At 58.6% G+C, this 11,244-nt stretch overlaps 1 protein-coding gene across 1 annotated transcript; it reads left to right on the top strand.

Moving 5' to 3' along the window:
* Positions 1–3,948: 3,948 nt before the first annotated feature.
* Positions 3,949–9,427, top strand: LOC146338703 (carbohydrate sulfotransferase 4-like). Its single transcript, XM_084812503.1, has 2 exons — positions 3,949–4,200; positions 6,128–9,427. Exon 2 carries the CDS (start codon positions 6,141–6,143, stop codon positions 7,353–7,355), a length of 1,215 nt encoding a protein of 404 aa, XP_084668629.1. The 5' UTR covers positions 3,949–4,200; positions 6,128–6,140; the 3' UTR covers positions 7,356–9,427.
* Positions 9,428–11,244: the final 1,817 nt, after the last annotated feature.

Raw genomic sequence — 11,244 nt, 5'->3', positions numbered from 1 at the left:
CACATCAAAACCACACCTCTTGAAAACAATGGAAAAATAGCACTAAGGACTTCCACACCTGTAGAAATTGCATTATTCTTCTTTGTTGTTCAGTCGTTAAGTCGTGTCCGACTCTTCGTAACCCCATGGACCACAACATGCCAGGCCTTCCTGTCCTGCGCTCTCTCCCGGAGTGTGCTCAAGTTCATATTCATTGCATCGGTGATGCTATCTAGCCATCTCATCCTCTGCCGTCCCCTTCTCCTTTTGCCTTCAGTCTTTCCCAGCATCAGGGTCTTTTCCAGTGAGTTTTCTCTTCGCATTAGGTGGCCGAAATATTTGAGCTTCAGCTTCAGTATCTGTCCTTCCAATGAGCACGCAGGGTTGATTTCCTTTAGGATTGACTGATTTGACCTCCTTATTCTTCTGCCCTTCTCAAAAAAAGTCAGACTTTCACTGGTAAGAAAAAAGATGGATGCAGGGCTAACTTTTTCTTACAGGTGGGGATTTTATCATGCAATGCCTCATGCAACGAATTTCCCAAGGGATCTAGTTGACGGCATCTCACATTTGTAACACGTGTCTTCCCACCACTTTGTCTTTTTTTTTACCACCAAAAAGGAAGTCTGTTTAGGGAAAGATTGAATCACTGCACAATGCCTTTTGATGGGCAACGCTAGGAGTTGTTCATCCAGAACCGCCTGTGGAAACCATGGGAGGATTACAGCAATGCTGAGTGGACCTCTGTAAAATGTGAGCAAATTAGGGCAAGTCCACAATAAATTCTCAGCTGGAAGGAGCCCAAGATATGCCAGCATTAAACAGTGAAAACAAACATGGGGAGGGGTAAAGCGATCTTTAAAAGCCACAAAGTTAAGTCAAAGATCTTTGCTGGGGGACAGGAAGGCCTCGGCCTCTGTGCTAGGCAAGTCTTGGTTCCAGGGTGTGCATTCTGCTGTCAAGGGGCCACCACCGCAAAGTCTTCTCACTGACGCCGAAGTGGGGAGGGCTTCGCAGAAGGGCTCTGACGGTGCTCAGCTGTTGAGCTCTTCACTGGTTAGCTTTGGGCTAGCACTCTAGTGGATGAGCAGGCAAGACTAGCCAGAGGCAGGGGCATGCATATGTTTAAACATTTCTCAGGGGAATGCTCACCCAAACGCTCATGGGCCCTGCACCATCTTCTTCTTGATGAAATGGGTCAACAATGGCACAAAAAGCTCAGGAACCTTTTTGCTTTGGCTCTTCTGGTCTGCCGAGATCAGTGCTGCCTACGCTCCCTGGCAGCAATTCTCCAGGGCTTCGGGGGCGGGCCGGGCCAGGCCGGGCGGCGTCTTTCCTCGCCCTAGCTGGAGACTGAACAGGACGGTGGGACTGCACAGTGTGTGGTCAGCTGCTGAGCGCCAGCCCTTCCTCCTGGCAGAAATGGCCTGCTGGACACAATGGTGATGTTTCACCAAGTCTTGCAAAAGTTAACTGACAGCTCTCAATACCAGATGTCAGCCGCGAAGGCGCCTGGAAGCATGAGTCAAGCAGAGAGGTGCCGGCGAGCACCTGCCTGGGCATGGCCAGTCAGTGTGCTGACTGGTGGGAGCCCTCCTGCAGCCTAGCCCCCCCCGCCCGGCCAAAGCATGCCCCGCCCCAAGGGCGCCCCAACGCCTGGTGCGTGGAATGGCCCTCAGGGCCCTGCAGACCCCAGCGGTCCCTCCAGCCCGGGACTGAGAGGGGCGCTCCTGGGTGCAGGTGCTTGGCTACCGCGGGCAAGGCGCAGAGGTGCGTCCCCGGCCCTGAAGCGACCCCGCCTTCCCTTGTCACCCTGCGGGGCGGCAGCCCGGGCTCCGAGGAGCTAAGGCGGGGGGGGGGAGCCAGCCCCAGCCCACAGGGGCTGCGGGGGACCAAGCCCTTCCCTCCCCGTTCCAGGGCAGCGAGGGCTGCTGCCTGCGAGCTTTTCCAGCCCTGGCCCCGCTCCACCGCCCTCCTTTCCCTTGACCCTCCCACTGATGGCCCGGCACACTCTGGCGGCGGGCAGGCAGGAGAGGGGCACATGGGAAGGGCCTCGCCTGCTGGGGCCCCAGAGCCGTGGACTGCACTGGAGCAGTGCAGCAATGTGCTCCGCCTCGGTGCTGCTTGCCAAACAGGCCCTTGGCCCTGGCCTGCTGAGAGAGGCTGGGCACCACTGTGGGCATCGACGGGGCGTCCGGAAAGGGGCATGGATGGGCCCCCGCCCCGCCATGGGGGCAGGGCCCAGCTCAGAGAGGCCGGGCCTTGCGGGCGCCCCCGCCCTGCATTTGCGCCACTGGCTTTGTGCCCCCCCCCCCCCCCGGCGTCATTCGATCTGAGATGCCCCTCTTGGGTTTCGCACTGTGCTTTGTGCTCACAAAGCTGGTGCGGTCAGGCGGCTAAGTCGTTCTGCAAATGTCAGCGAGGCGAGGCAGGCGCCGGCCACATCCTGCTCAGGAGGGCGGGATGCCCAGCGGGAACCCTTCCGCAAGCAGTGGGCCGCGGACGAGGAGAATGGGAGGGGAGCTGTGCTGGACGGCGGGGGCGCCTCGCTCCTTGGCTCCCTCCTTCTGCTGGAGCGCCGCGCCCCCCCGGCCCCGCAAAGGGACACCGCGGCCCCCCGCCCCCGAGCCCAGCCGCGCTGGGGCGCGGCCTCTCTGCCGATTCCGCCGGCGCCCCGGGCCGCCCGTCCTCCTGGGCTGGGCCGGGCCAGGCCAGGCTGGCTGCGTGCCAGACCAGTCTCCTAGCAGGAGGATGCCGCCGGAGGGAGGCGGATGCTTCGGCAGGCGGGGGCTGGCCGGGCCGGCGGATCCGGAGCTCATGGCCGGATCCTAGGCGGCCGGCCTGGCCGCATCCAGCGCCCTCCCGCGGAAGGCCGCGGCGTGGGCCTTCCCTGCCGCCCCCCTCCCCGCCTCAGCGACCTGCGGCCAAACCTCCTCCCGGCCCGGCCCTTGTACGGCAGGTGCCCGTGCAAGGGCCCGGAGCGCGGGCGTCCGCGGGGCCCTCCGGCGGCGCTCCCCCTGCAGCTGGGCGGGCCAGGAGCCCGCCCCGGCCCGCCGGTGGCGGTTTGGCCAGAGGCGCTTTGGGACCCGGGCGAGGCAGCCAGGCTCCCCCCCCATCTGTGCAGACGGAGGGCCAGGATGGCAACCAGGGACGGGGGACGCCGGGCAGCAGCCGGCCCCCTTCCGTGCCGGGAATCCCGGCGCGGGGCCCGGTGTGCTCTCCGAGGAGTTCATCCGCGCCCCTGGCTCCCCGGCCCAGGCCACGGCCCCTGAGAGGCGGGGGAAGCTCCGGCGCAGGCGGGGGCCAGCTCGACGACGCGGGCGCGGGGCAGCCGTCCCACGCCGCCGCCCGCCTCCCGGGCGCTATCCGGCGGCTCCCCGCGGACCCTCGGCGTGCGGGGCCGCCAGGAAGAGACCCTGCAGCGCGGCGGCCCCCGCTGCGTGGCGCCCGGCCTCTGGCGGCCAGGCAGGGGCCCGCGCTCCGTCGCTTCCGGCGGCTGCTGAGACGTCGCTGCGCCGGAGGCCCGGCCGGAGGAGCGCCCCTGCCATCCCGTGGCCCCGTCTGCCGTTCACGGCTCCGAGGCCTTTGGATGTGGGGCGCGCGCAGACGCCGCCGTCCCTCGCGCCAGCTCTTGCCGGGCCAGCCGCGGAGGCAGACGTGAGCAGGGCGGCCGCTTTGGGGGCGCGGGAGAGCCAGACAGAGCCGGCACCCCGGGGGGCTCAAGGGAGGCCTGGCTGCTGGCCGCACAGCTGGCCCTCATCCTGCCGGCTGCCGGCTGGCAGCTCCTGCCCAGGGCTCCGGGCCGGATGGTGGCTGTGGGCATGGGCGGCATGGAGAGCCTGGCCGGGCCCCCCGTGCGGCCCCAGGCTGCCCTGAGGCTTGGGCTGATGTGGGCAGGAGCAGCACTTGGCTCTGGGCCGCGCCCGCCGGGGGGCCTGTCTGTGTGGCTCTGCCCTGGGACCCCAGCCCCCCCCCCCGCGGCATCTTTTGTTTCTCAAGGTGGGGGCAGGCTGGCTTGGATGCCTCCCCTGGCCTCCTCCCGCATCCGGGTGGTGATCTGGCTGGAGCAAGCAGGTGCCTCTTCTGGGAGTGCCGTCCCGCCCCCGCGCCCCCTCCCTCCTGGCAGCACTCTCCCCAGTGCGGGACAGCCTCATTCTATCAGCTGTGGCCAGTGAAGGAGGCTGTGCTTCCAGCTCCAAGGGTCTTGTGAACCAACAGAAGGTAAGCAGGATGGGGAAGCCTGCAGGGGGGAGTGGGCGCCCCAGGATCAAAGGGGCATGTGGAGACAGCCGCCCACCGCGAAAGGTGGGGGTTAACGACGGATCACCATTTGTGTGGTGCGGCGGTGAGAGCGTTGGGCTGGGACTGAGGAGACACAGGTCCGAGTCCCCTCTCCACCATGGAGCTCCCTGGGTGACTCTGGGCCAGTCTGACTCTCAGCCTAACCTACCTCACAGGGTTGTTGTGAAGTTAAAATGGAGAGGAGGAGGAGGACCATGCAAGCCATCTTGGCTTCCTTGCAGGAGGAAAAAAGGCAGGAGTCAAATGTAATAATCGATTGGAGGACAACTTTGCAGAGGATATATAAGCCATGGCAGAGCTGAGGGCCAGAGAGAGGTGTCTGTGTCCCTGCAAGACCAGGGCGTGTGTTACATATCATCTGTTTAAAAGGCGCAAGCCACTGTCGCCACACCCGGTGGAAAGCATCTGCTGGGGTCTGATTCATGGGTGAACTGCCCCCCCCCCCCCGGGGAGATGGGAGGAAGGGCCATCTCGCTGCTGCTGCCACCACCTCCCTCTCCACCGAGAAGCTGCCTGCCATACTCAGCCAGCGGTGCTGAGCCCTGGCTGTCCTCTCCTTCGGAGCTGGGGAACGGGGGCTGGGGCTCCTGCTGCAGGGGCAGAAAGACGGGTCATGTGGGAGAGGTGCTGAGCACAAGCGTTTGGGTGCACCAAGTAGAACTTGACCATGGGAGAACTGTTGCCAGCTGATGCACAAAAATATGGGGAGTTCTTGTGGGGCCTTCCAAGGAAGGCCACACACCGGAGCCAGCTTGACGGCCTGGCATCAGCACTAGGCCTTGGGGAGCCGAAAGCCCAGGCAGGCCGTGGTCCAACAGTGGGGGCCTGTCCTGTGGCCAGAGATGATCATGGAGTCTTTGGGGATCCACCCAGCAGTGTGAGAAACTGTCTTCTGCGTGGGCAGGGGAGGAGGCACGTTGCATGGGTTGCTGTGGACTTCCGGGGCTTTCTCTCTCTTCAGAGCACACATTTTCAGAAGGGAGGAAGAGGCATTGTAGCCAGCTGGCTTGTCTACCCAGAACTCTTTAGTCATCCATCTGCCCTGGCCACACGTGGCTGGCTTCTGTACTTGGTGGCTGAGGCAGGGATCTGCGACTTCCGCAAAGGCAGCTCTTGCCTCCCTCCTCCCTTTTCTGGTACTCTGTGTTGCAGCACTCACACAAAAGGGACTCTTCAGTCAGCCCTTCGGTTGCCTGTGTCTCCAGCCCACGTGGCCTGGGGAAGGACAGCTTGTGGCCAGGTGGCTTCCTGCCTTGTCTATGGTGTCATCGTGAAAGCTGGTTGGTTGCTGTGAAAAGTCACAGGGGAAAAAACATTGAGGAAAGATCTGAAGTTAATGCCTCCTAAATGACAAAGCCAAAGAGAAGGGAAAGGTTTTCTGGTAACGCCCCCCCAGATAAGAACATCAGAAGAGCCCTGAGGCTGGATCAGACCAGGGGAGCCCATCGGATCCAGCATTCTGATCCCATGGTGCGCAAGTAGGACAGGCCAGTGCCTCCTTTTGTGACCCTTCGCTGGCGGCACAGGTGTATGCAGAGGCAAGACTGCGGTTGGCCATCTGGGAGGGTGGTGCACAGCCATCAGTATGAGCAGCCACTGGTGGCCTTGTCCATCCTCCATGAGCGTGAAAGAGGTGGGGTGGCTGGGCCAGGGACTGACAGCAGCCAGGGGAGCAAGCAAAAAGGACTGGCCGGCAGCTTCCCCACCACACCAGCCCCAGAGTCTACCAAGCTCTGCCCCTCGCCCTCTCCTGGCCCCAGAATGTTTCAGCTGGGAAGCCCCCCAGCATCTGGCCATGGGGAAAGCCAGCCCTCACCTCCTGTCCTCTTTCCTTCCCCTCTTCCAGACTCCTGGCTGCCATGCGGAAGAGACACAAGCTGGCAGTGCTGGAAGTCTTGGCAGTGGTTCAGGCCCTGGCCCTCCTCGGCTTCTTTGCTCAGCTCCACAGCAGGAACAGTCTGCAGGTGGAGAAGCCAGCCCAGGCGCACGTCCTCATCCTGTCGTCTTGGAGGTCGGGGTCTTCCTTCGTGGGGCAGCTCTTCAGCCAGCACCCTGACGTCTTCTACTTGATGGAGCCCGCCTGGCACGTGTGGGCCGCCATGCCGCACAACAGTGCCAAGGTCTTGCACATGGCGGTGCGGGATCTCGTCCGGTCGGTCTTCAGGTGTGACATGTCTGTCTTCGATGCCTACATGCTGGAGCACAGGAATAAGTCTGCCCTCTTCCAGTGGGAGGCCAGCCGGGCCTTGTGTTCCCCGCCAGCCTGCAACTCCTTCCAGCGCAGTGACATCATCTCCACGGACGCTTGCAGGACGCTCTGCGGCAAGTATCCCTTCAGCAAAGTGGCAGAGGCCTGCCAGACCTACAGCCACGTGGTTCTGAAGGAGGTCCGGTTCTTTGACCTCAAGGTTCTCCATCCTCTCCTCACCGACCCCTCCCTGAACCTCAAAATCATCCACTTGGTCCGGGACCCCAGGGCTGTTTTCCACTCCCGCAAGAACACAGCAGCTGATCTGGCCCGTGACAGTAAGATTGTGGTGAGGCACCAGAGCCATGCCAAGGAGACGGAGGGGCCCTACGCCATCATGCAGGAGGTCTGTAAGAGCCACGCCGAGATTTACGCCGAAGGCAGGCGGGGCCTCCGCAGCAGCCTCCGGGGCCGCTACCTGCTGGCTCGCTATGAAGACATCGTGCACAGCCCCGTGGCTGAGGCTGCCCGGCTCTATGGCTTTGCAGGACTCCGCTTCACACCTGGCCTCCAGGCCTGGGTGCACAACATCACCCATGGGCAAGGCCGCGGCAGGCAGGCCTTTGGCACTGGCGCCAGGGACGCGCTCGATGTGTCGCAGGCTTGGAGGAAGACCCTTCCCTATCTCCACGTTGCAAAGCTGCAAGACGTCTGCAAGGATGCAATGGAGCTCCTGGGCTATCAGCCTGTGACGTCCGAGGAAGAGCAGAAGAGCATGGCGCTAGGCCTCTTGCATGCTCAGGTGCCTCTCGGCAAACAGGAAAGCGAGGGGAGAGCGGAAGCGTCGCCGTCCGCTCCAGAGCGCGGGCGCTTTGCATGGATGTGAGTGGTGCATAAGGGCCTGGACTGGAAGACAGAGAGAGAGGGCAAGAGGGCACCGGGCACTGTCCCCAGGCAGCACCGGCCCTGCAGAAAGGGTCGCAAAGGCTGGTGAGCCATGCAGGGCAGCGAGGGCCTCTTGTCCAGCTCCATCCCCAGAACAGTGGCAGTGGGTCATGGCTGAATGACTCCTCATGGACATGGACCAAGAAACAGCAAGGAAATCCCCCTCCCCCTTCTCCTTGACAAGCTCGGAGGACTGACAAGCCAGTCTGGCATCCAGCTCCTGAATCCACCAGGGCCTCCTTAGTTCAGTACTGTGAGGCACAGCCCCCTCCCCATGACTCAGGGTGAATGCAGCTGCCTCTGTCCTGTTCATAATGGCTTGCAGCAGAGGGAGGCAGCTGCGTCACCTAGCAGCAAGGTGGCAATTCAGTGACAAGAGGGGCAGCTGGAAAGGCTTTCTCTTTTAGGGAGAAAAGGACCCTAGCCAGGCTTGTTGCCAGACACCCCAGTATTCTGCTGTTCTTGACATAGAAAAGGTTTCATTCTGGCTTGGGAAAGCTTAGGAGAAAGCAGTGATAATGAGATGAAATGTATTCATCTCATGCTATGTATGATAGCGCTCTTCAAGTACTTGAAAAGTTGTCACAGAGAGGAAGGCCAGGATCACTTCTCCATCATCCCAGAGTGCCGGACATGGAATAATGGGCTCAAGTTACAGGAAGCCAGATTCTGGCTGAACATCAGGAAGAACTTCCTGACTGTTAGAGCAATACGACAACGGAACCAATGACCTAGGGAGGCGGTGGGCTCTCCCACACTGGAGGCTTTCAAGACGGCCTGGACAGCCACCTGTCAGGGATGCTTTGGCCTAGGTTCCTGCATTGAGCAGGGGGTTGGACTCGATGGCCTTGTAGGCCCCTTCCAACCCTACTAGTCTATGATTCTATTCACTTCATGCAAAAGAGCATCCCCTGTCTGAGCTGGTGAACTCCACTGCCATTCAAAGGGCTGCACCCATGTTCACATACCTGTCTACAACTGCCGGGATGGGTGGGGGGGAGCTCTAGCAAAGGCTTGTGGGTAAAACCACCTCATGGTAGCCCAGCTCTAGCAGTCAGCCACAGAACACAACATAGGCAGAACTCGACTATCTTGTCTTTACACACTATGCCATGATGTGACAAAAATTGATCAGACTCAGAGACCACACAAACTGCTTGCCCTTCACTATAGCTATTAAAAAATCACCTCTGCGGCACCCATTTGCCCCTTGGCTTTCACTGGAGGCTCTACCCTTTTATACTGTAGGGACAGGTGCTGGGAGTGCAGAGAGGGAGCAGAGCACTTCCAGCCAGCCACACCTGGGACGTTCCAGATGGAGGCCCCCCGCCACTTGCAATGGCCGAGGCGCACGGAGGACACAGAGCACACCGTGCCTGGTTGCACACCATGCCCACAGTGCTGAATGGCATGTTTGTCCCCAGAGGGGCGAAAGCTCTAGGACCCCACACCAGGTGGGTCAGCAGGGCACCTGTGGTGTGGTGGGGGGCTTCCCTACAGTTCCAGCAGCAAATGGACACTATTCCGCTCCTCACCTTGGCTATGCAACCACAAGTCTGGGATGCCCTATAGAAGAACTTTTTCTAGATTGAAAGGAAGTGCTGGAAGTGGGAGGTGGATGAGCCAGTGTGGTGTAGTGGCTAGAGTGCTGGACTGGGAGCCGGGAGATCTGGGTTCTAGTCCCCACTCGGCCATGGAAGCTCACTGGGTGTCTTCGGGCCTGTCACAGACTCTTAGCCCAGCCTACCTCACAGGGTTGTTGTTGTGAGGATAAAATGGAGAGGAGGAGGAAAATGTAAGCTGCCTTGGGTTCCTTGCAAGAGGGAGAAAGGCAGGATATAAATGCAATAAATGAATGAATGAATGAATGGTGGTCCCTGATTCTCATGCCAGGATTTCCTTATTGGGTTTTAATTTGGGGGCTTCTGTAGCCTGTACAGCAGGGGTGTGACACCTCTTCCAGCTGAAAAGTTTACAGCTCTGTGCAATAAAAACGTGAGAAGAGCCCTGAAGCTGGATCAGAGCAAAAGCCTCTCTTGTCCAGCATTCTGTTCCCACAGAGGCCAAGCAGATGCCCCCATGGGAAGTGCATGAGAAGGACATGAAGGCAATAGCACCCTCCCACCCGTGTGTCCCTTGAAACTGGTATTAAGTAGGCAAACTGCTTCTCATACTGGGGTGGGGGTGGGGTGGGGACAGATAGCCATCAATAACCTTACTCTCCATCAATGTGTCTAATGCCCCTTTAAAGCCATCCACAGCTTGTGGTAGCGAAATCCATTGAAATGTAATCAATAAACCAGTCAATAAAATTAGCAATGCACCATTCGAAGTACTCTTTCCTTCTGTCTTTCCTGAATCTTGGGCTCACCTTTTGTGAACCACCCAGAGAGCCTCAGCTATGGGGTGGTATAGAAATGTAATAAAATAAACAAATCTCCTATGATTCAGGTTCATGGGATGGGCTCATTGGGTTCTAGTATCCTGAGAGAGAGTTTTTCTCCCTATCCACATTCTCCAAATTGTGCACAGTTGTGTACACATCTATCCTGTCCCCCCTTACTTGCCAGTTTTCTAAACTAAAAACCCCCAAACATTGTAAGTTTTCCTCATGGGCGAGTGGCAGTGTTCCAGCCTCTTCATCATTTTTGTTGTCCTTTTCTGCACCTGTTCATAGAATCATAGAATAGTAAGGTTGGAAGGGGCCTACAAGGCCATTGAGTCCAACCCCCTGCTCAATGCAGGAATCCAAGTCAGAGCATCCCTGACAGATGGCTGTCCAGCCTCATCTTGAGCTGTTCCAGCTCTACAATATCCTTTTTGAGGTGCAACAACCAGAACAGTACACTCTTGTTGAAGGATAAGGACGTGTCAGTGGGAGCTGGCAGAGAGTACAAGGCATCTAAAAGGTGTTCCAGGAACAGTTAAAGAATCACAGAGTTGGAAGGGACCTCAAAGGTAATTTAGTCCAACCCCCAGTGATGTAGAAAACCCAGCGACCCTAGCAGACGGCCATCCAGCCTCTACTCAAAAACCTCTAGCAAAGGATTGTCTGCCATCTTCCAAGACAGCTGGTTCAACTGACAAATAGCTCAGCCTGCCAGGAATTTCTACCGCAGGTTTTGTCCCCAAAGCTGCTTCTCTACCTGAGATTAAGAACATAAGAAGAGCCCTGCTGGATCAGACCAGGGTCCATCTAGTCCAACATTCTGTTTACACAGTGGCCAACCAGCTGTTGACCAGGAAACCACAGGCAGGAGATGAGTGCAATAGCACCCTCCCACCATGTTCCCCAGCAACTGGTGTACATAGGCGTACTGCCTCGGGTAGTGGAGGTAGCACATAGCCATCAAGCCTAGTAGCCGTTGATAGCCTTCTCCTCCAGGAATTTGTCTAACCCCCTTTTAAAGCCATCCAAGTTGGTAGCCATCGCTACATCCCGTAGTAGCAAATTCCATAGTTTAACTCTGCGCTGTGTGAAGAGGTCCTTTTATCTGTCCTGAATCTCCCACCAATCAGCTTCATAGGATGACCCCGGGTTCTAGTATTATGGGAGAGGGAGATAAATGTCTCCCTATCCACGTTCTCCACACCATACATAATTTTGTAGACCTTTATCATGCCTCCCCTTACCCTCCTTTCCTCTAAGCAAAACAATCCCAGCTGTTATAACCTTCTCTCATAGGGGAGATGCTCCAGCTCCTTGATCATTTTAGTTGCCCTTTTCCGCACCTTTCCAACACTACAATAACTTTTTTTTTAGGTGCGGTGACTAGAACTGGACACAACTGTGGTCACACCACAGATTTGTATAAGGGCAGGATGATCTT

Source organism: Heloderma suspectum, chromosome 8, assembly GCF_057233095.1.
Source record: "Heloderma suspectum isolate Gila_16-S chromosome 8, 16-S_ref, whole genome shotgun sequence".
NCBI lineage: Eukaryota > Metazoa > Chordata > Lepidosauria > Squamata > Helodermatidae > Heloderma > Heloderma suspectum.
The sequence above is the reverse complement of the archived record's forward strand: the minus strand, read 5'-3'. Positions and strand labels throughout refer to the sequence as shown.

Bases quoted from the DNA above. Each gene is read 5' to 3' on its own strand.
- LOC146338703 (XM_084812503.1), top strand. From the start codon at position 6,141: ATGCGGAAGAGACACAAGCTGGCAGTGCTGGAAGTCTTGGCAGTGGTT.